Source organism: Talaromyces proteolyticus, assembly GCF_021365285.1.
Source record: "Talaromyces proteolyticus strain PMI_201 chromosome Unknown BGW36scaffold_16, whole genome shotgun sequence".
Classification (NCBI taxonomy): Eukaryota; Fungi; Ascomycota; class Eurotiomycetes; order Eurotiales; family Trichocomaceae; genus Talaromyces; species Talaromyces proteolyticus.
Window position 1 is genome coordinate 88,553 of NW_025764292.1, and position 23,098 is coordinate 111,650.

Here is a 23,098-nt window from a genome sequence, read left to right on the forward strand (position 1 = left end):
AGGTTCGTAGTGTCGTCGACAGCTCTTCAAAGAGCTGTCCGATTGATTGCAACGTAAAAAATGTTGCCTACTAGACATTAGATTGAAGATATGCCGAGCTGGAGCATGATGTAGCAGTAATAGGTACCAATCACTGGAGCTGGCAGTGGGATAAACAAGTAATCAATAAATCTATAAAAGTAATTGTACAGAAAGAAAAAAGGAAAGGATGAAGTCTTGATGAAATATTAAATCTATGGGAGACCAGTGGACGCGGACAGCTTCAGAGTCTCAAAGGGAGAGGCATCAACCGCCGAGATGATCTTCCTGACAGGCCGTGTCAACTTTTTAGTTTTCTATATGTCGAAGCGGTATGCAGCAAGCGCAGTTGAAACCATGGCCTCTAGTACGAAGCCAATATAGCCAATATAGGGACAGACCTTGAGGTGTGTTAATTAGTTCGCAAATGGGCTCCAAGAACGCAGTCTCTTCCCGTACTATATTATACAAATTAGCAAATAATTCTATACCTAGTTTAACCCGACGGGACGCAGTCCTAGCAGCAAACTCACCCGCTGCAAAATAAAAGGTAAGGGCACCATGGCAACAGAGATGAACCCCAGTATGCTCGAGGCCCATCCAATTCCAAGTGAATTTAACATGCTTGGTGCAGCAAGCGGCAGTGCTCCTCCAAACGAGCTTCGGAAGAAAGTGTTACCGGCAAATACGCTTGCCGCATAGCGCGGATAGGATTCGCCCAGGTAATTGAGGATGGATTGAAAGGTGAGGTAGAAGCCCGGTGCAAAGAATGCTGTTCCGATGATCGGGACGATCCAGTGTACGCTGCGTACAGGAGGTTAAAATTCTCATGCTAGAATCAATTGACTCAAGTGGCTAGCTTACCTTGCTCGGGATGTCCATGCAAAGATGAAAAGACAAATTGGAATGCAAACAGCCCCTATTTGTCCAGGGACGAGGCGAGCCTCTGGCTCGGTAACGACATTTTCATTTGCCACTCGTGGCTGGTAGGAAAAGTATAACCACAGAACGTATGCAACGACCGAAATTGACGCTCCAACGAGAATACCGAAGAAGGCAACTGCAGAGAATCGTTGTTAACATAGTCTTTTGTGCAAAGTCAGCTGAGGGAAGCTCACGGCCTTGCTGGATTGCGGTGAAGTTATAAATGCCGTCAAAGACTATAGTATTACTCTGTCAGGATAACGTGGGCAAAATGCATCAAGGAGAGCTTAACTTACCGAATGGGAAGAACTCAAACCAAAGGTACAGGACACCGTAAACTAGCATTGTGTGAATGTTAACAAATAGAATGACTGGGTCCAGGCAGGCAAGTTTGAGATCGTTGCCCATGTCCTTGACAATGCGTACAGCGAGATTTTCGTTTGGTGATTGGATTTCAGCTTCACTCTGGTAGGCAGGATTGCCCGTCTGCGCGCGAAGACGCTTTGCTCGTCGTAGAAGGATATTCGACGATAACGTCTCAGGTAAAAAGAAGAAAATAGATACGGTCGTGAAAGCCGTGATGCCTGAAAGTAGCCAGAGCGTTGCTGTCCAGGTTTTCCAACGCTTTCTATCCGATAATTATTAGTTTCAAATAATATTCAGCAAGTAACAAGACCGATAACGAACATTACAAGGGTTCCAATAATCTGGTTTTGTCAAAATTAGTAAAGCCCTGGATGTCTAGATGTACGTAGACTGACATACCGGTCCCAGAATAGGCCCACAGACTCCGCTAACTGCGTAAAATGCAATTGCGTAGGGAACCTCAGTTGGCCTGTAAATTTCCATCAGCGAGGCGCCACCGACGCTGATAGGTGTGCTTCCGATGAGGCCCCCCAAAAAGCGCAGTACCAGAACGGTTTGTAGATTTTTTGCCAGAGCCGTTCCGATGTTGAGCAAGCAGAATGCAAGGCAGCCAAGGACATATACCGGCGAACGCCCAATTGTCGACAGGCTTGATAGAGGAGAAAGCTGGAAATATGCATGGTTAGTACAATCCTTATATCGGTGGTCTTCTTGAAGCGCAGACATACAATTAGAGGCCCAATTCCGTACGCAATAACAAAGAGCGAAAGCCCCAGTGTGCCCTCAGCAATGGTAGCACCAAATGCTTCTTCGATACCCAAGATACTCGGCGTAAAGATTGCCGATGCTGCATAGAAGCTGAAGTTCAAGAGCATTACATTGAGCCCAGCGACTGCCCTTGCCAGCGTGGGCCAGTTTTGAGGAATGTCTGGATCATCAGGGCCAACGAAGTCTACTATAATCCGGTGCTGGGGGTCTGGGCTTGGGAGGTCTTCATCTTTGAGGGTTTTGGATCCATTGTAAGAGAAAAATCGGCCCTTTGACGCATAGTTGAGCAACCGACCGAATAGGCTGTCACGGAGCAAAATGTTCAGGCTCTCCATGGTCGAAATTTGATAGGGCTCTATACTCGCTCTCTCTGAGTGCGTCGATGGCATTAAATACTTATGGACAGCGCGCTGAAGCCGGTCACCACTCCGAGGAGTTTGACGTTTCGGGCAGCTTGAACGCAGATTCTCTTCATAAGGATACCGGAATTCCGCGCAAAGCAAACACGCTGCTCAGAAACTGCCTGAGGCCAAGCCGCTAGACGATGATTTGGGCAGTAAATAAATCTTCGATACAAAAACTATCAATAGTACAGGACTACGAATCTTAGTGCTATATCCTAAATACCAATAGATATAACCGTGATAATTCCCCCGAACCTACACAATACGTTCGATATCATAGATCCGAACTTCGGAGTTCGTCTCGGAGTTCCGGGCTTGTACCCAGTTTGGTGGCGCTAGCATGACGTTTCTCCGCGGCGATCGGAGTTGATGACCAGACTTTCCGAGAACTGTCTGGATATGCTTTCTTGAGTTTGCGATTCACTCATCAGCTAAATAATATATTGACTGCGCGATACCGCGATCCATGGCCACGCCGACCACGCCCAGAAAGAAACCTCGTCCTCCACGCAGAAAAGCCTGCAGCAGTTGCGCGAAGTCTAAAGTCCGGTGCAGTCTAGAAAAGCCCGGATGCTCGCGGTGCAGATTGACAGACCGGAACTGCGTCTATGAGACGACGGCTTCAACATCGGAGCAACCAGACTCGCGCCTAGCACAAGGAGGCTTAGAAGTAGAATTCGGACGCTTGGATTATCTCAACGTGTCTTCTTTTACGGGTCCACTCTCTGCTTCAGCAGCATTACAGACGCCACTTTCTCCGTCGGATGCTGGTGCTCCTAGTAGGTCTCCCGTTGAAAATACCATCTGGTGTCCGCCGACCCAGCAGTCCCAGGGACAATCTCCCAGAAGGACTCCCAGAAATAACGAGCTTCACTTCGGAGAGATCGACCTGACTCCCAGCTCTGAGGCAGACGATATTCGTGCCCGATGGATAAGGCCTTACTTCGCGACTACACTCGAGCGAACTGAGATCCAAAAAGTCGTTCTTCCTTATACTATACAGTTTATTAAGCGGATACTGAGGACTTATCCGCGGAACATGCTGAAGGACGGACATGTCCCTCCAATCATTCATCACACCCAGGTGAAGGGGAACGAGATTCCTCGTACACTAGCAAACTGCTATAGTATAGTACGTATGTGGGAACACGCTGTCCCTGGGAGCGAGGAGATGGTTATGAGTACACTCAGGCGGGAGATGGATAGGCTCGCTAGTGAGGTATGCACTTCTCCCTGTTTATACGTGACTGTGCTGATGGCATTAAAGAGCCCAAATCAACACGACTACGACCTCCTGTCCGCCTTCCAAGCTTACCTTATTTACTCAATCCTGATGTACTTCTCCCCTCGCGGCGATTTCTCGGAAAACACCATGGTAACTCTCATGGATTTGGCCTTCCGGACAAGTAGAAATGGTCTCTTCTGTACCGCCGAAATAAAACGGACCAAACCAACATGGGAATCCTGGATTGTCGCTGCCGCGAAACGCCGTACAGTCTTTATTCTATACGTCTTCAGCAGTATCTATAACGCGGACCGGCTACTGCCCGAATTTATAGCGGACGAACTGAGAAACGTCTATGTACCGGGTCATAAGGCATTGTGGGAGGCGGATAACCGAGAAACGTGGAATAAGGTGTATGATCAATACCTATCGGATTGGGAAGATGGGAGTTTGGTGATCTCCGAGTTATGGCCATCCCCTGAGAAGGAGGAACCCAAACAAAGGGAAAGAATCGAACGTTGGGTTCAGACAGTTGACGAATTTGGGATGACGATTTTTGCTCTTTGCGCTCATATTCATGGCTGTTGAGTTGCTGTTCATCTCCGGCCGCCGAGCAGTTGCACCGCCTCGGAGATCCTACCCGGGATTCCGATCATAATATGTGCAGTTGAGCCGCTTTGGGTTGATTGCGAAGTTGCATGGGGCTTGGGAGTTGCTATTTTGTTGCTCGCTAGCTCAGTGAGAGGAATCGTTAGAGAGATCCAATGGTACCTACCCGAGGGAGGGTCATCGGAAGTTTGAGAAAGGTGGGCTGAATAACGATAATCTGTTGAGTTACGCCGTGACCCTTTAGGGCAACCAGGACCAGCTGGATGTGGTGCTCATAAGACTCCTCTGTCACATCATATAGCTCTTGGTAATCTCTCCCTCAATCCTTGTGGCCCCGTTTTTGACAAAATAGCAATGTCAGTTCTTTCAAGTTAGAGAGCATGGTGAAACCAAGGCTCATCAAGGTCCAAGCCCCTTCCAGTTTCTACGATCTCTTGCTGCCGGCACATGTCCGTCAAAATGACTGTTTTTTTGGACAAAGCCCCAGGGAAAAGGAAGGGGCACTTACTTTGGCCGTATTTGAATCATAATGAAATATTCTGTCAGTTTTATCAGTTATACTCGAGGCATTATGTACAAGAGCATCAAAAGAAGAGAGCAGCATAGGTTTAAATATTTAATCAACGTCTAACAAGAATATGTATCACCATCTTAGGGCTGCTTCAATGTGATTGGTTCAGGAGGCTAACTCAACATACCGACATTCTCGGTCGCCACTGTATCCATAGCGATTCGGAACAATCTGGAGGGTCTTGTTTAGGAACGAATGTACGTGCATACAGGTAAGCTGACCCTAAGTCGGCCTTGACGCTAGTGGAGAGGTCAACTGACCTGCATTCTGGGTAATCTTCAATATATATAGAGATTCTCTAAAACAAACAAGGATCGCTTAAGGCAGCAGCGGGAAAAACCCCCCCAGACCAGCCAATCCTGTGTTGGAGATGACTTTCGCGTGGCGGCCCACTCCGGACCCGTCTTAGCGCCCGGAAGGCTCTTCCCACTTGGGGATAGTGCATGGATGAGTGAATCTAGCGTCAAATTATTGATTGATTGTTTGATTGTTTTTGATACACCGATTGCTGTCTACCCTACGGCCAATGCATCAAGCCATAGAAACCCATCCCAAGGAGATTCTCAGAACAGCCACGATACAAAGTTGCGATAGAACCAATTCGCCCCGGCATGCTTCTCCTCATGCGTGGCCTTGCGTGCCAGAAACGCGGCCTCCTCGCGATCCACTGCATCCTTCCCGCTCCACAAATCGGCCTCGTGCGGCTTGACTGTTTTGCATCTGGTCGCAATCTTATACCCGAAGATGAGGATCAGATATAGCGGAATGCCCAGATACCCAGTGATGAACTTCTTGTAGTTGAAGTGGACCGTGAAAACATCATAGCTCTTGGTCAGGCAGATAATAATGCAAAACGCGAGTGCGCAGTACGAGCCGGCGACCCCAAAGGGCGCTTTATAGGCAAGCTCGCTCTCCGGCACCTTTTGCGCTTTGCGCGCCCGAACGAAGTAGATGTGCGTGACCAATAGAGAAATCCAACTGAGAAGGCCAAACACGGTGACTAAGTCCACGAAGTAACTGAACACAGTTTTCGAGTCGTTGGTGACGTTCATGTAGGCAATACATGCAATAGCAGAGCAAAGAGCTAAAGCATACACTGGAACGCCACGACTATTGGTTCGCGATAAGAATTCGGGTGCTTTACCTTCCTTTGAAAGGCCATAAATCGTCCTAGTTGCGATGTACAGATCAGAGTTAGCTGCAGAGAAGACAAATAACAGAATGCAGGCGTTGAGAATGTGTGGAAGAACGTCGATGCCTGCAGTCTGAACGGCAACTACGAAGGGAGATGCCGCAGCCGAGCCGGATTGCTTATTTGCAAAGATCAGGTCGGGCGAATTGTACGGGACTAGTGTACCAACAAGAAGTACACTGAGTATGTAGAAAACAACGATACGGTAAAATGTCAACTTGATGGCACGAGGGATCGTCTTCCGTGGGTTTTGCGCCTCGCCCACGGTCACACCCACCAACTCCGTACCCAAATAGGCGAAAGTTGCAGACACCATGGTGGCCCAGAATGCGTAGAATCTACCTGCTGCCCCATCGTCAATGTATGTGTTGAATGCGCCTGGATTCTTCCAATAGCGGAATCCTTTTCGGTCATGGTCCGGGCCACCACCGAGCATCAAGATGAAGGACAACAGAATCAGCCCCAGGATGACAATGACTTTGAAAGACGAGAGCCAGAACTCAAACTCGCCAAAGAATCGGATCCCAAAATAATTGATGCTCACGACCAACACGAGAAATACAGTAATCCAGACACCTGCATTGATACGTCCGTTGGGGTCCCAGTACTTGATTACCAATGCACCGGCAGTTAATTGATTCGGCGTGACGATTATGTATTTGAACCAATATCTGGGAGAAAGAATTGTTTTAAGCAATTATTTCTTGAATGTAACGCAAATGTAACGCACGGAATAGTGCTGGGAAACATACGTATAACCCAAGGCAAACCCTAGAGCCGGGTCGCAGAACCGCACTGCATAGCCAGTAAAGCCAGATGCCAGCGGCAACCAGGCAGCCATCTCCCCTAGGCCACACATAACCATATACACGACCATTCCGACGATGGAATACGAGATCAGAATGGACGCAGGCTAGATCAACGTCAGAGACAAGACCGTTCCCGCAGATTTAGAGTACAACTTACACCAGCCCTAAGGTGAAAAGCTTGATTAGAGTAAATTCTTACTTCCTTTCATCAAGAACGAACTTACTTCTGGAGAGCTGACCCGGTCCCGATGATCAAACCTGTACCAATTGCGCCTCCAATAGCTTTTTACTAGTCAGCTCGATAACTTTGCAATTGTTCCTTTGTGGTGGGGTGAAAATATGAAAAGAAAAGGTGGAATATACCGATCATCGTGATATGACGAGCCTTGAGGGCACGGTGAAGTTCATGGCCATCAGACTGAGTGACTATGCCGCCTTCCTCAGCCGCAATAACATCGGCGCTCGACTCATGCTTATCCTTGAACGCGGCATCTGTAGAATATTCGAACGCACCCATCGTGGATGAACTGGTGCTCGGGAAGACTGAGAACACGCGTAACAGAACAATGAAAAGTCTCACGTGATCCCCGCCACGATGCTGGCTAACAACGCAGAGAAGTGAAGCAAAGATATGGCTAGAGGGGAACAACACAAGATAGAAAACAGAGCCCCGGCTGCAGAGTTCTCTGCCAGGTATTTAAACAGTGTCCAAAGAAGCGACACAGTGCGGGGGTGGGCTATGTTATATTCCACGCTCAACTAACAGCTTGCCAGCCACATGGGCGGGCATTGCAATCTAGAATACGACCCTAGCAAGGCGCGGGCCCAACAGCGGAGGGCGCCGCTGTCTTGGCGCCAAGGCCGGGTCGTGTGGTTTATTCGAAGGCACATGTTGCCCGGCCAATAATATCGCGGCAGAGTCCTATCAGTACTACAGGACGACGTGTCTGCCTTAGCGTTTCTGATAAGCTGGTGCTACATGATAGCGAATACGAGTTGCACAAGACGCCAGGCGGATCTCTGGATTCGCCTTCAGTCGGCTATCATCCCATGTCCCTACATTCAGTAATATATCTGAACGTCTATTAAATGCTGTGAATATGTCAACTGGTACATATGTAGAAATATCAATTGATAAGCCTAGGCCGCATCAAAACTTTAACATAATGTAGCGAGAATCATTCTAAAATACATATATTTAACAAGATCACTTGCAACGCAATGTTCTCCATGGCGTGTTCATATATTGTATTCTTTTAAAGACATCTAAATGTAAATTATTAATATATGATTGATTTTATACTATTCTACTTAATTAGATCTATCTATATTACGATATGTAATTGAATTTCAATAGAATATATACTTAATCTTTCTTGGATATCGTAACTTGCTTCTATATTATCCAATTAATCAGATCTAAAATAAAGGACTAATTAGAAGCAGTAAAAATATAAAAGATGTAAAGGTATATTATGATCTATTTGCCTAATTACTCCGACACGATAACCATCAATGATATTATGCAATTCAATTTTACCAGGTGACGCATTTGAGCACCTCAGGCTCTCTTTACGGAGCATTATCAAAGATGGTCAGTGTTGGCGTCCTCGACTTAGTCACTGCATGTGTGGAGGCTACTAGTGAAATCATCTCCGAGCTACTGTGACTATGATGTGGAAACAAATGATTTGGAGAAATAGTACTTGGGAGGGGCAGGCTATCTCGACTTCTTTCATAGCGCGAACTTATTGCGAATCGAAATTTCTTGTGCCTAGTCAGCTTAGTTGTGGTCTAGATTTGTTACCTTGTGGGATGCAATATTCTTGTTTGAATTGGTCAGTCTGCGGTCTTTCGACGCATACAGAATAAGTGTAGGTCAGGGGAGACTACATGTTCTCTTTAACTTTATTTCCATCGCTATCATTAGGGTGGATCGTCGCCGTCTGCAACTCACCGGACTGTTAGTCATGATCCTCATGATGTTTGTGATAGACTTGTAGCATTGGCGCTAGAGTCTGAAGCACTTAGATATGCGTCGTCAATACCCCACCGTTATAGAATGCCGCTATGAGGTAACTATAGGCCTGGCGGCCTATAAACTTGTTAGTGAAACTTATGTCATTTATCCGATTTCACGCCAAAGCGGTTGCTCTGGCCTGAAACACGTAGATGTTTCCCTTCAGATTAATTACTTCGTTAGACCTTATATTCCAAATCTTACAGAATGCAGCTAGAAAGAAACGACTAATCCCCTCACTGGAGGTATTAACATCCTCTTTTTGGCTTGGGCATTATTTCGGAAAGCAAAGACCATACGTTTGTGGAGCGGGATGTTCTTTGCTCCAAAGCAGAACTGAAAACCAGAGATTTCATCCTATATAGTGATTGTCATGGACTATCAGGAAAGTCAAAATTGAATTTTGTGCAATGTGATTGCAAGAATTGGTTTGGGCGATTTAATAAAACACAATTTATGTGTTATATTAACACAGATATAGAAACGAATGAGGGTTGGAAAACATATAAGGATGAGAAAATATCAGAGCATGAGTATATGCATCTTCACCTTGGACTCAATCACTAAGACATTGTGAATAATAAGGATTTTGGATTTTGCATGTAGATCCCGACGCGCAGGAAGTAGCACCGGCCCAGTTCGCTCCACCGCATTGGCCATACAGAGTCTGTACGGGGCCAGAGCATGCCGAAGTTTTAGTTGTAAATAACGTGGAAGTTGCTGAAGACAAGGGAGGTGTTGAAGATGACTCAGCCACAGCTGTAGTTGTTTCCACCGCAGCAGTCGAGGTCGCTGCTGTGCTACTACTGGTAGAAGGCGCGGCGACGTCGGCAGAAGAAGCAGTAGAGGCGGAAACAAGAGTCGTCGTATCAGTGTCAGTTTGACCATAGCAAACACATGTCTCCCAGTCAGTTGTTGCTTGTCCTGGGCATGCAGTCTCTTCGAATTGGACCACGACATTATCGCCAAACACTTCACTTTGGGCCATGATATCGAAATGATAATTGTAGCCGTACTCATTAGTAGCACCAGGCTGTGGGCACCACTGTTGGTTTCCATTGTATGGGCACAAGTTTGTCACCATGACGATGATGCTTTCGCCCGCTACCCCTCCAGTTCCACAGCCATTGCATGCTGAAGAGCCTGTAGAAGTCAGGTTATAGCACTTGCCACATCCAGCGCCGCACCAGGAGGAACCGTCAGTGTCGAAAAGAGCTTGGGAGCCGGCAGCAGTGTAGACCTTTGGACTAATTCCAGTCTAATCATTGCGATGTCAAAAAGAGCTGATGCATCATACTGTTTGAGCTTACCTGCCACGAGTCAAGGCCAGAGCTAGTGCCACACCCGCATGCACCCTCCTGGCCATCGTAATAACGCTATTTAAACAATCAGTATCGGTAATCCATAAAATTGAATAGTGATTTCCGCTGAAAGAGGTTATCTTACTGTAGTCGTGGCCAGGAAAACGGCCGATGCCGAGCTTGCCAACGCCCAAAGGGGGAAAAGGACCAGCCTCATTTTCTTGTAGACGAAAAATTCTCTTCGCGAAAAATTTAACCGAATAGAGAAATTACGTCTGGTCAAAACCAAAAGCAACAAGAAAACCAGAGAATCGAAAGGAATATAAGGAGGAAGAAGGTAAATCAACGAGTGACTAAAGATTATATGAAAGTTGAACAGTGCAAATCATCAGTATCCCCTCGAGGAAACACCGGACTTTATAGTTCGGCTTCTCTCTTAAAACCAATATTATCATTTTCAATCTCGTTTCTTCAGCAAGCCATCTTATCTCGGGTTATTACAAGCCGTCATCATGATTAGATATAATTTTTGAATTAATCAAGCTGTGACAGTAGCGTATACTAACGAGCTACTAGCGTCGGCTCACGGTGTATAGTAATAACGCTGAGATTAATTTAATGCTAGATGAATAAAATGCTTGATCTGAATGAAACCCTCAATGTGCTCACTACTAATATTAGACTCAATTGAGTACACCGGATAATATCCTGCCAATTCTTCCGGGTCATAATTCTGGTCGGAATGACTGACCAGGAACTTACATCCCGAACTGAAACTTGGCCGGTTATTATTATTCTAAGTTTATATTTTATAATAATATTCATGGGTATTTCATATCCACAAGCCCCACACTCGGCACCTTTTTTAATTAAATAGTGTTAGATGTGGCTGTTGGTACTATCGACTCTGAAATCACATTGGTGAGAGGTGTTCGTAGCCCAGAACTGCGTCAAGCTTGTGTCTAATTAAGCGCCAGCTCTGGCCAGATGTCTTATTTGTATCACACACACCGAGACCCGGATGTCCCGGATTTGTGCTAGCACTCGCCTAACTCTTTTATGTCCCTTCTCTAAAATCCAAAATTATTCGACAAGCACTGAAAAACACAAACCACCCTAGTGAGTAATTCTAACTTTGCAGCTGATTCTGTAATGCTTTATATTGGGGCGCCTTCATGGTTGAAATACGGACGGAATATCGGCTTTCTTGCCTCCTGCCAGGAAGGTTACAAGCAAAGCTGGCTTACTGAAAATATTTAGCACTGTAGCTTGTTGAACGCTGTAGATTAGATGGTATGCGATCGAGCGACTCTGTTTAGCTTTGTATTATGGGCACCAAAGAATTTGGAAAGAAAAGATCAACCGGCACTTGTTAATATGGGTCCAAAGACACTTTGGATCTGTTTTAATGCCTGAAAATAAAGGGTGAAAGACCAGGCAGCCGCGGGAGGAAGGTCACGTGTTGTCAGGGGTAAGTCAATTCAACACGTGACCGTCAAATCCATGATGACCTTCTTTAACTTCCCTATTTAGGTTAGACTCATTGAAATCAGCGCATCCGTTCTATGTAGAGTTGTAGAGCTTCTCATTAGTCAATAACATCGCCGGGGCTGGAATGCTACACCAATTAGGCTTCACGCACCGCACAGCTCTGCTAATTACTACTACATGATCGGGGCCGGCCCCAACTTACCATCTTGTTGCAACTTGAATGGAATGTAAGACCTAATAATACTGTCCAATTACAATAGCTAGTCGAAAACATAAATGTTTTATTTCATTTTACTTTATTTTTTTCAAACTCTTATCATTAATCTTTTCCCCAGGGTTTTTTTGAATGACTCCTCCATCTTTGCGCCACCATGAGGATCCACACTCTTGTTGGCTTGGCTGCAGCCATTCTGCCACAGACCTGGGCAACTCTTCGTCCTCAGTATACTGCTAATGACCTCCTACAGAATAATGTGAGTGATACATCACCTGAATACCACGATGTTAACGACTGTAGATCACTTGGGACAACCAGTCCTTTTTCATCAATGGAGAGCGGCAAATGTTGTTGTCGGGCGAATTCCATCCTTGGCGGTATGTGGCATATATGTATGGAACGGTTTAATTGATTAATTTACTTGGTACAATATAGGCTCCCCGTTCCGTCGTTGTGGCTGGACATATTCCAGAAGATCAAAGCCCTCGGTTTTTCAGCAACATCATTCTACGTCCATTGGGCACTATTGGAAGGCGAGCCAGGCGTATATCGCGCAGATGGAGCTTTTGACCTGGCACCATTTTTTGAAGCTGCAGCGGAGGCAGGTATCTACCTTCTCGCGCGCCCGGGGCCATATATACAGGCCGAATCTTTTGGCGGTGGCTTTCCCGGCTGGATCGAAAGGATGACCGGTTCACTGCGGACGAACGACTCCGGCTTTCTGGATTCATTTCACACGTAGGCTTACCAGCTATCCGCGAAAATCGAAAAGAAATTGGGCGTCGATCCAAATTACTCACAGCTGTATAGTTACTACAGCAATACAACCTCAGTCATCTCTAAGTTCCAAATCTCCAATGGTGGTCCCGTGATTCTGCTGCAACCTGAAAACGAATATTCGGTCAGCCAGAGCGACTTCGAACCAACATACATGCAGTATATTATGGACGAGGCCCGATCGAACGGTATTGTGGTCCCTTTTATCAGCAATGACGCTGGCCCTTATGGGAATGACGCCCCAGGCTCGGGTGTCGGTGCGGTGGATGTTTACGGGCACGATTATTACCCGTGAGTAAATTGACCGTCTATCCCCACTTTTCAAGCCTAGTCGGCTAAATAAAGGGTGATACATTTAGGCTAGGATTCTCCTGCGTGAGTAGCACAGTATAATATGTGTGATTAGGGCCGAACCTTCGATTGACAAGATATTGTTATAGTCTAATCCGGACAACTGGACCGCGTTTACTTTCCCCGATAATTTCTATCAGCTTCATGAGTCCCAGAGTCCAACCACCCCGTATTCCCTGGTTGAGGTTAGTTCAGATCATTCTTCTGATTTCTAACAATTTCTAACCAATATTCCTCTTCTCTAGTTTCAAGGCGGTTCGATGGATGGCTGGGGCGGTTCTGGTTTTGATGGTTGTGCTCAAATGGTTGGCACTGAGGCTGAACGGCTGTGGTATAAGAACAACGTTGCGGCTGGTGCTTCATTCTTCAGCATTTATATGGTAAACCTAACTTCTTTCCAACTTTATGATGGATAACTGTTCGGACCCTAATAATTTCCTCTTATTGATTAGATCTACGGGGGGACGAACTGGGGAAATGTAGGGTACCCTAACGGGTATACATCATACGACTATGGAGCGGCCATAACCGAGGCGCGCACCGTCGACCGTGACAAGTACAGTGAATTGAAATTACTCGGAAACTTCCTAAAAGTCTCTCCAACCTACCTGGATGTGCAACCATCGAATAACACCATCTCTGTGGCCAACACAACAGACATCTCAGTCTCGCCTCTCACTGGCCGGACCAGTAATTCGTCTTTTTGGGTCATTCGCCATTCTGATTATACGTCTACAGACAACACCTCGTATACCATCACATTCCCAACAAGTAATGGTACCGTTAATCTTCCCCAGTTGGGAGGCGCCTTGTCTCTCCTCGGTCGTGACTCCAAGATATTGGTCACAGATTATCCGCTCGGTAATATTAACCTTCTCTACTCTACTGCCGAACTATTTACGTGGAAGGAATTCAGTGAGTATACTGTCGTAGTCCTATACGGGGATATAGGCGAACATGAAGAACTGGCAATTGGGTTGTCGAACCCCAATATCACAGTGTTGGAAGGGGATTCAAGTACAATACGTTACCAGTATGCAGGTAACCAGACAATTCTTTCCTGGGATATAACTGGTTCACGCCTCCTTGTAAAGGCAGGTAACATCTATTTCTTTCTCCTCGGTAAGCCAGCCATAGCTTTTTTCTTAGCCTGTCTGGGGCTTGTCTTGGTGTCTCTAATCTCACTTAGATCGCTCCTCGGCGTATAATTTCTGGGTACCGCAGTTAGTAACATCAGAAACCACCCACAACTACACATCCGATACTACGGTTGCAAGTTCTATTGTTCTTAGTGCGGGATATATGGTTCGCACAGCCCGTCTTCAGGGTGACGAACTTCATATTGCTGCTGATTTTAACGCGACAACAACAGTCGAGATTTTCGGCGCCCCTGCGAGCGCCAATAGTCTTTACATTAACGGCCAGAAACAGCAGTTTACTAAGGATTCTCAAGGGTTCTGGACAACTACAGTGATATTTGAAATGCCAAATTTTATCCTTCCGGATCTGACGCAGTTACATTGGTTCTCCATCGATAGCCTGCCAGAATTACAAAGCTCCTACAATGATAGTGGCTGGACAGACGCAATCCTATCCTCTACCTCGAACGTGGACTATGGGCTGAGCACACCCAAGTCTTTATTCAGCTCTGACTATGGATATCATGTTGGGTTTCTGTTGTACCGTGGCTATTTCACCGCTAATGGTCAAGAAACGCAGCTCAATCTCACCACTCAAGGGGGCAGCGTGTTTGAGACCGCAGTCTGGATCAACGACACCTTTGTTGGTTCGTACCAGCAAAACAGCCCCTATTTACTGTCCCTTCCAACTCTCCAATCTGGTTCTACATATGTCATCACCATTGTTATTGAGACTTTGGGCATAGAAGAAGGGTCTCGAGCGCCCCGTGGCGTCATTGATTACAGCCTGGATGGCGGCCATAGTCAATCGGACATTAGCTGGAAGTTAACTGGCAATCTAGGCGGCGAACAATATATCGATTTAGCTCGTGGTCCATTAAATGAGGGCGGCCTTTACGCTGAACGCCAAGGACTTCATCTTCCTTCGCCTCCTGTGAATGATAGTACTTACAGTTGGGGCAACTCCACCCCATTTAATGGAATAGAATCCGCCGGAATTGGCTTCTGGACCGCTCAGCTACCGCTTGATTTGCCTAGTGGCTATGACATTCCCCTCTCCTTCCAGTTTGATGAAGGCAGCATCTCAGGGGGCGAATATCGCGCTCAGTTGTATGTGAATGGCTTCCAGTTTGGAAAGTATGCACCCTCGGTTGGACCGCAGACCACATTTCCCGTACCGCAAGGAATTTTGAATTATAATGGCGACAACTGGCTAGCCATCTCTATTTTCGCATATAACTCTAGCGGAGGCTGCCTGAACACTCTGAAATTAGTTAATAACACTGTTGCAATCAGCCCGATAGTAGTTGAACTGGCCGACCAGCCGGTGTATACCAAGCGAGCTAATGCCTATTAGGCATGAAGAACACACTTACTACATGACAATATCCTTAGTTGAGTGTATATACAGGTGGCGACAATCTTTTGTTTTGGCTATATTTCACTTTATGTAAATCGATTCAAAATATTACACTTGTACAATACATGAAATGCTGTTCAGCATCAATCTAGACGTGTTCCATACAACAGTTGAAGGCAACTCGCTCGATAAAAGTAATAAGAGACAATACTTAACCCCTTTATCATTGATATAATATCGATCCCACCCAACATGGCAAGTGCTGTAGTAATTCCGTTGCAATAATTAGAATAACAGAGTGTCAAGCACTATCGGCCAGGCTCTTGAGTTATTTCTAATCCATAAATTAGATGAGAGGTTTACGAATGTCCGGTAAGCCGCTTCGTACGTATAGTGACCTTGTTGAAATAAAGATCAATTCTATTGTGACTGTGTTAGATAGCCTTTAATCGCACGTGAGATGTTGCAGAGTACATGCGTCACCTGAGCCCAGTTTCGGTATTGAATACCGGGTAGCATATAAACAATTATAGTGCTTTCATACCTCTGATTATCGTTTGATTGAGTGATTCTTGTCACTCCCGTAGTAATATAACAGCCTATTTGGCCTCTATTCAGTTGATTTTGGAGATGATTTACTAGAGTTTTGTAATCGAACATCCACCCCGCAACTCTTATGTGCCTACAGTGTATGACCTATAAAAAACATCGTTTAATATTAAATACCTTAATAAAAGTATTTATGATTAGAATATGGATTAAATTATGTACTAGAGATGTTTTAAAAGAACTTCAATTTATGAGCTTTATATGATCTGATAGCTCCGTCCTCTGGGAATTAGGCGAGATAGGCTGAATGTAACCCCACAGCCTCTTTTTGTGAGTCTGAAGAACTCTAATAGATGCTCCTAGGTATTAAAAAGGTTGGGCCACGAGATTAATATCGGGACAGAAGACACAAGTTGGTTTAATATTTACAAACCGACCATACATCTATTGCTACATATGTAGGGGTATTCGAAAATTATCTCTAGATCTGCCTTTATTATTATATCAGATATTTTTTCCAACTTCCATTGTACCAAATGGTGTGGCTTAGAGCCCTGTGTGGTAGTTTGAAACTCATCTTTCAACTCTCAATGTTATCACGGCTGCACAGGTGCAGATGCAACTCCTAGGTACGTATCGGCCTCGCCGAAGTACATAAGCCACTGTCCCTTAAATTGAACACACGCTTCGCTAAACAAGACGTTATTTACCTGGCCCTGCTTCTCATCCGCAGTGTCCGGGGTCAAGACTGGTGTCTCTAATCGTGCGACGGGAGGCCCATAAGGGAAGGTAATGGGGTCTATGAGCATCTGGCCTGTTGAATACTGCTGCTTGACATAGTTTCCTTGTGTTTGGGACGCAACGCCGTTGTACACCTTCAGCCATTTGCCATCCCGCGTCTTCACAGGAGGTGGACCAGATTCGATCAACGCCTGTTCCCACTCCAATATACTCGTTGCGTAAGTATTGTTTGTGGGCATGGTCCAGTGGATCAAATCGATGGAGGTGGCTAAGTAAAGTTGGTCGTCACCCCAATGCATATGGTATGTGCCGTCAGGTTGAATTTCGTCTAGAATGGCACCTGACTTGCTGTGTTCGATATCAGGTAAAACAGGTCCGGTCTTATTCCAGTTTAATAGGTCAACAGATGTGGCCATGCAAAGCTTGACACCATCGGAATCGCTGTAGCCTGTGTAGGTCATATAGAAAGTCCCGTTGACTCGGATCAATCGAGGATCTTCAGTTCCGCGATTTTCATAGGACTCTGTCGGATAAAATATAGGATCAGTGTAACGAGTGAAGTTGTATCCGTCCGTTGACCAGGCAAGACCCAAAGTCGAGATGAGGCTCGAGTTTTGCGCACGGTAAATGAGGACCACCATATCATCAATAACCATTGCTGTCGGGTTATAAACATAGGATGATTCCCATCCTCGTGCCTGATTGGCTCCTAAGATGGGGTTGTTTTCATATTGGGTCCAGTTTAGGATGGGAAAGTAAGGCGCTCTATAGCTCGAATCACCTTGCGTGGAGTTCCGGTTAATCTTTGGCGGCGTCCCGGACTCATATACGGGTGGTGTGCCAGCTTTCTCTGACAATAGAGGATTCACCGCAAGGACCAATGGGCAAAGCAAAAATGACAAAAGAAAAGATTGAGACAGCATTGTGTGAAACCGTTGATCTTCAATACGACGTATATGAAAGCATGAGAATATGGTAGATTAAAGGTACGCCCTAATGCAAATAATGTGAGAGACTTCCAAATATGATGGCGCAACTGTTATACTTTATCTATCACAAGCCAAGAACGTTGTTGTATGTATTAGTAGCCACTACAGGTATTTCTTTTGGCGAGGGGTCGGTTCAGGCGACCAGGCTCTCGTCCAGTGAGGTTACAGCGAATCTTTACTGGTGGGCTACATTGGGCCATCGGCGACTTTCAAATGCCCCACCCCGCATGGTATTCGCAGCTGAGTCGGCGGTTGAAAAGCAAGTAGAATAGAATAAGGCAAAGGAAGGACGATACGCTTTCAACTTTGGTGTTGATGGAGAGATTAATTATGGTCCATACTCCATAGTTATACCGAAACTGCATTTCGCTAAGCTTTATAGATACTTTTTTCGTACTGCAAGAGCTGATGGAGGCCGAAGGCATGCATGCCTTGGGCTAAAAGTAAATTGATATTACGAATTGAAATTACGATTTTGGTAGGCCATCTGTAAATCCCAAGGATGTGTTTTAATGTTCTACTTGATACCATAGACGAACTTCCGGAAGAAGGGAGGTTGAATGTTCGATAGGGTCAGGTGGACGAGTTTGAGTTTGTTCTCCCACCCATTCCGGTTGGGCTATATACACATAATACACCTCATCGAGTCGAAGAGAGTATAATAGGTGCAACAATAATGCCCAATTTCATCGGACCTTTTAAACGCCCGTTGTGTGATCGTGACGGCGATCTGGGGCTTAGCCTTACAACTCAAACCCACATGTCATCAATAATAGTGCCCCCAGCAGCCGAATGGAGACACGGATACTAACGAATGCTGAAAAGGTTTCGGTTTTTACCCTCGGCTTGACCCTGTGGGCCTTGATTAGTACTGCTCTAATCCCTTGGACAGCACTAACTAGCACTTTGGTGGCCTGAAAGGGAGTTACGTTGCGGAAATGATCATAGATCCTATACTAGTGAAAGATCGTATAATAGAGGCACCAGAGATTGACAACCTCCATCTTAAAATTGACAAGATGCCACGCAGGTATTGAGCATCATTTGTGGATATTGATTCTTGAACCTCCTCCCACGCTGAGTAGTTTTGAACAGGAGGACAGTTCATTAAAAATGAATGTGGCATGGCTAGACAAAGTATTTCATTCATCGTGATCTATAAACTTTCAATTGGATTTGCTGTTTACAAAGACTTGCTAGATTAATCGCCGACAAAATGAACCGCAACTGAATCCTTATGACTACACTATTGACTTGTGTTTTGTATAAACAGCACGGTTGCCACTACAAAAGCCAGCTACACTAGTAACAAACTCTCTTGATTTTCCTATCATAACTCCAGTCTGATGTTATATGAACTCATTTATCCAAATATTTCCCAAAACCACAGTGCTGATACCATTTATAATACGATACTAGAATAGTATATCTAACACCTTCATATTACGGTTCATCGGATCTAAATAGCTGCGGCACAAGGGTGGAACATTGGATAAACGATTTCACAGTATGCCATATGGCTTCATTGCTGATTCATTGCGGCTCATGTGGGCCAACAGCTTATTGACCTACGTGATAAATGTGGCTTATTAGTCTTGGATATTTGGGGGCAGAAAGGCGCGCAGACCAGGAAATAGTAGAAATCGAATCTTTCTAAGTATCGGGCATTTGACTGATCGGGGGTATTACATTTTCATTGGTTTTCACACTCGGAAACGCAGATATTATGGCGCTCCGGGACACGGTCACCAGACTTTTTCTGTTATTTGCGTTTGTCACGACTTTAAAAGTTATTTTCGCCGGCTCTCAATGTGGAGGTGCTTTAGATGATGTCTTTGTTATACTAGTAAGGAGATTCCATACAAGTCTGATTATTCTGACCAAACTAGGCGCACCTGTACAGCTCAATGTACCCAGGTCTAAAACATGCACCAGATGTCGATTCCGGCGAAAACCTTCTAGCTGCAAATGCCAGACTATATGATTTTACACAACAGATGTTCTTACGTACTACGCGGGCTACCTCGACTCGGGAGGAAATCGGAATACAACGATGTGTACCACTCCAACTGTTCCATTCGCCTTTGACTTAGCTGCTGCCCTACTTCGTGACTTTGGTCCTAGTAATTTGGGTGAGTCTAACATTGATTGACTTACTGCAATGACATCGGATTTTTCTTTGATTGCAACTACAAAGTGTGTTGCACCAATCGCTATGCTCAATATCGTAGTTATGGGGCTGAAAGTAGTACTCCAGTTGTTCACATTTTCCCGCAGCAGATGGAACTACCCCAAAATCACCCGTCTCTTTGACCTGGTTTATGGTCCAAGAGCACCAAAAGTTGACAGGTTGGGCTAATTATCACGATTCCAGGCAAGTCTCGTCATTATGAGCATCGGCTCCTCCATGTTGACTGTACTATCAACTGGCTCTATGCGCCTATTAAACCGACATGGCGATATGTACGGCATACCTACAACTGGGGGAAGAATTTGGTGATACTCACATGGCTATTCTTTCTTCTGCTTTCTCCTGGGGCCCCTATTCCTAGCTGGTCTGCGTTTCCACTTGGGTGAAGCAGCGATTCCTAGAAATGACAGTCCGGATGAGTCGTTCCGATTACTGGCTTCCGCTGAAGCGGACTTGGCAAAGCTTTTGAATCGGCAATTCAACTTATCTATTTATGGTCTGCTTGGATGGCTGGATTCCTTTAAGTGCAATGACGAATATTTTTTTCTTCCATAACAATTTCAGGTGAACGTCACCACCAGCAGTCATCGTATGAGTCTGTATGTTGTATGGAATTACTATGTGATAGGAAACGGGACACTTCACTTCATATCTGGAAGAGTTAATCATCGGACATGGCTTGAGGTATGTGCAAAGTTATCTCAGCAAGGTTGAATGCGCTATGGGATTACTTTCCGATGTAATATTTGACTCATATCTACATGTATATTCATTGATCTTAGCTTATTAGTCTGGGGTTTATCCATATTAGCGGTATATTGAGACTAGTCAATTCAATTTTGACATAATTTCAAATGCTATGAAGATTTCGGTTGAATAGTAATTCCATCAAAAGGAAGTTCTCTAAACAGTTTGATAAGAACTTTTATTCTATTAACAATCTCCCATCTCATCATTGTCGTTAAATGGCATTGCCCAACCAGTATGCCAGTCAGCATTACTCAAATACATTGCTAAATATTCAAGAGATGTCAATATTTCCCTAAAATAAACGGTTATTTATATGTTGTAGACATACCCATCACGAAGGTTGCGAAACTATCTAAAAGAATATCATTAATATCAATCGGTAGAAGAGGGCAACAATGAAACGACATATTTCTTACCAGCATTCAATATTGCACTTTCTGGGTTATTAGATGCCAGATGCGTGATGCATACCCATCCATATGCAGGATTCCTATTCCCCTCCCCGCATGGGACATCCTCTTTGAGCTATTAGTCAAGGCTCCAACTTGTCATTATTCGAGATTTTATAGTATTACCGAGTCCCGGGACCCCGAAGATATGGTCGGAATGAGAGAGTTCATGAAGTACAGCATGTAAAATATACCGCTTGGCAATAGTGTCCAAATGCATAGCTTCTCCATACCAGTCACGCGTGTCATGCATAACACTCATTCGGTCATAACCTTCCCATGTCTGAAATTGATTTGGACAGAATACCGCCATATGGTGGGTTACAACGGCGCTACTATATGAGTAAGCCACTGGAATGGGATTGGAAAAGCTACAAGATACACGGGTGGCATCAAGGACTCTCCCTCCTCCATTCGCTGCTGGCCTGGTATCTGTATACCAATCTACATAATATGTCGTTATTCAAAGTGCACACGGTAAACTCCACATAATTAAGATAAGCAATAGACATACCATGGGTGTCATTATCCGTAAAAGAGTATTGAAGGAAATCTTCATGACAGAAAATATGTAGAGAGGATGTAATAGGACCATCATAAAGTTGACCTATTCCAGTAACGAATCCTGCGTGTAAGAGAAATATTAATTTAACATCCCCCCCTTTTTTGGAAATTGATGTCTTAAGTGCTCACCTGAAATTTCTGCAACCCTTTCTCGTCCCCTTCGATTCTGCTCATCTGCATTACGGCTTTTTCTGTCGTATAAAACTTGACCAAAAATGGATTCAAATGTCATTAAAATCATCTTTTGTTTGGTATTTCCTGAATTCCTCCCACGCTTGAGCTCTTCGCACAAACCTAGAAAACTACTTAAATAACCAAGCTGATCCTTTGCATACTCAGCCTATCACATTTTTATTTATTTTAAGTTATCAATGTACTCTCAGTAGTGACGGGATGGACAGATCATCAGTCTTAACTAACAGCGGATATGGCGTCGTCGAAAGCATCCCATAACATTTGATCCCATTCATTGTCCTCGCAGTCAACAGTTGTCCTTGCTGCTCTTTTCGAATGGTTCCTTGAAACCTTGTGGGCAAGATTAGGGAGAGCGATTTGAAATATAAATAATATAATAATAAGTTGTCGGATGCAATACATAACAGAATCCTTCGTAAACATGCCGAGAAATCCTCAGAAATGGGATGAACACTCAAAAGCGTGAAACACTAGGCTGATCATGTCTACTTATAACAACGTCCGATATGAGCGTGCTAATTATAGATACTTCTAGATGCTATTTTTATTGTCAAGTAATGGGCATATGTGCGAAAACATCATCAGCTTTAACAATCAATTTCTGTGAACACACAAAGGTTTCAAGTTACAAATTAATTGGCTTCGTATTCATTATCTCGAATACAACATGGAGGTAAGCAGATGACTCCATGAAACAATTATATGATCGACCCCTTTTTTAATCTTTTCCAAAACTGTCAAGTTCAATTTAACATTGAAAGCCTTGGGGTATATGCATACAACAAAGAGCCAGCAGGCAAGTTTAAAATTAGGGCAGGGGAAGAATTTCATAGCAAATCACAAGGAAATTTTTAAAGTTGTCTTATTATTAGACATTTGTTTAACATCTTTATTGGCTATCTCAAGGTCCTAAAAGTATTAGACCCGCAATTATGTGACTGAAGCTAAGAATCATTACTTTCATAGCGAAACTGTTGGCAGTCTTGACATAACGTTTTCCGAGATTCTTTTATGTTTACACAAAGAATTGGAAGTATCATTTAATAAGATTTATAAAGTCATGTTAAAATGAAATCTTTTATTTTCTCATTGAACATTTGCAATATGTTTGCACAAGCCTAGTGACTA

The 23,098-nt window shown here is 44.6% G+C and overlaps 7 protein-coding genes across 7 annotated transcripts; 2 read left to right on the plus strand and 5 right to left on the minus strand.

The window, feature by feature from the left end:
• Nucleotides 1-509: 509 nt before the first annotated feature.
• On the minus strand, nt 510-2,411 carry BGW36DRAFT_309197 (putative MFS transporter; the record flags this gene model as incomplete). Its single annotated transcript, XM_046212390.1, has 7 exons — nt 510-822; nt 883-1,078; nt 1,137-1,178; nt 1,239-1,570; nt 1,630-1,649; nt 1,708-1,974; nt 2,037-2,411. The coding sequence occupies 7 exons, from the start codon at nt 2,409-2,411 to the stop codon at nt 510-512; spliced, it is 1,545 nt and encodes a 514-aa protein (XP_046065403.1).
• Nucleotides 2,412-2,946: 535 nt separating this feature from the next.
• On the plus strand, nt 2,947-4,293 carry BGW36DRAFT_402045 (uncharacterized protein; the record flags this gene model as incomplete). Its single annotated transcript, XM_046218819.1, has 2 exons — nt 2,947-3,699; nt 3,748-4,293. 2 exons carry the CDS (start codon nt 2,947-2,949, stop codon nt 4,291-4,293), a joined length of 1,299 nt encoding a protein of 432 aa, XP_046065404.1.
• A 939-nt stretch (nt 4,294-5,232) lies between these two features.
• Nucleotides 5,233-7,663, minus strand: BGW36DRAFT_391533 (amino acid transporter). Its single transcript, XM_046217602.1, has 5 exons — nt 7,250-7,663; nt 7,111-7,168; nt 7,044-7,050; nt 6,830-6,990; nt 5,233-6,748 (listed from the first exon to the last, which is right to left on the minus strand). The coding sequence occupies exons 1-5, from the start codon at nt 7,401-7,403 to the stop codon at nt 5,449-5,451; spliced, it is 1,680 nt and encodes a 559-aa protein (XP_046065405.1). The 5' UTR covers nt 7,404-7,663; the 3' UTR covers nt 5,233-5,448.
• A 1,580-nt stretch (nt 7,664-9,243) lies between these two features.
• On the minus strand, nt 9,244-10,635 carry BGW36DRAFT_352294 (RlpA-like double-psi beta-barrel-protein domain-containing protein-containing protein). The gene is made up of 3 exons (XM_046213379.1): nt 10,353-10,635; nt 10,217-10,282; nt 9,244-10,164 (listed from the first exon to the last, which is right to left on the minus strand). Exons 1-3 carry the CDS (start codon nt 10,422-10,424, stop codon nt 9,463-9,465), a joined length of 840 nt encoding a protein of 279 aa, XP_046065406.1. The 5' UTR covers nt 10,425-10,635; the 3' UTR covers nt 9,244-9,462.
• Nucleotides 10,636-12,215: 1,580 nt separating this feature from the next.
• BGW36DRAFT_330707 (beta-galactosidase) lies at nt 12,216-15,601 on the plus strand. Its single transcript, XM_046212819.1, has 8 exons — nt 12,216-12,292; nt 12,351-12,653; nt 12,726-12,983; nt 13,052-13,067; nt 13,133-13,228; nt 13,289-13,423; nt 13,496-14,165; nt 14,233-15,601. Exons 1-8 carry the CDS (start codon nt 12,261-12,263, stop codon nt 15,537-15,539), a joined length of 2,817 nt encoding a protein of 938 aa, XP_046065407.1. The 5' UTR covers nt 12,216-12,260; the 3' UTR covers nt 15,540-15,601.
• A 1,029-nt stretch (nt 15,602-16,630) lies between these two features.
• Nucleotides 16,631-17,755, minus strand: BGW36DRAFT_420959 (Mannoside phosphorylase; the record flags this gene model as incomplete). Its single annotated transcript, XM_046219525.1, has 2 exons — nt 16,631-17,635; nt 17,663-17,755. 2 exons carry the CDS (start codon nt 17,753-17,755, stop codon nt 16,688-16,690), a joined length of 1,041 nt encoding a protein of 346 aa, XP_046065408.1. The 3' UTR covers nt 16,631-16,687.
• Nucleotides 17,756-20,945: 3,190 nt separating this feature from the next.
• BGW36DRAFT_365519 (uncharacterized protein) lies at nt 20,946-22,393 on the minus strand (the record flags this gene model as incomplete). The annotated part of the gene is made up of 7 exons (XM_046214657.1): nt 20,946-21,025; nt 21,091-21,114; nt 21,179-21,280; nt 21,338-21,655; nt 21,726-21,836; nt 21,905-22,115; nt 22,196-22,393. 7 exons carry the CDS (start codon nt 22,391-22,393, stop codon nt 20,946-20,948), a joined length of 1,044 nt encoding a protein of 347 aa, XP_046065409.1.
• Between the last annotated feature and the right edge of the window lie 705 nt (nt 22,394-23,098).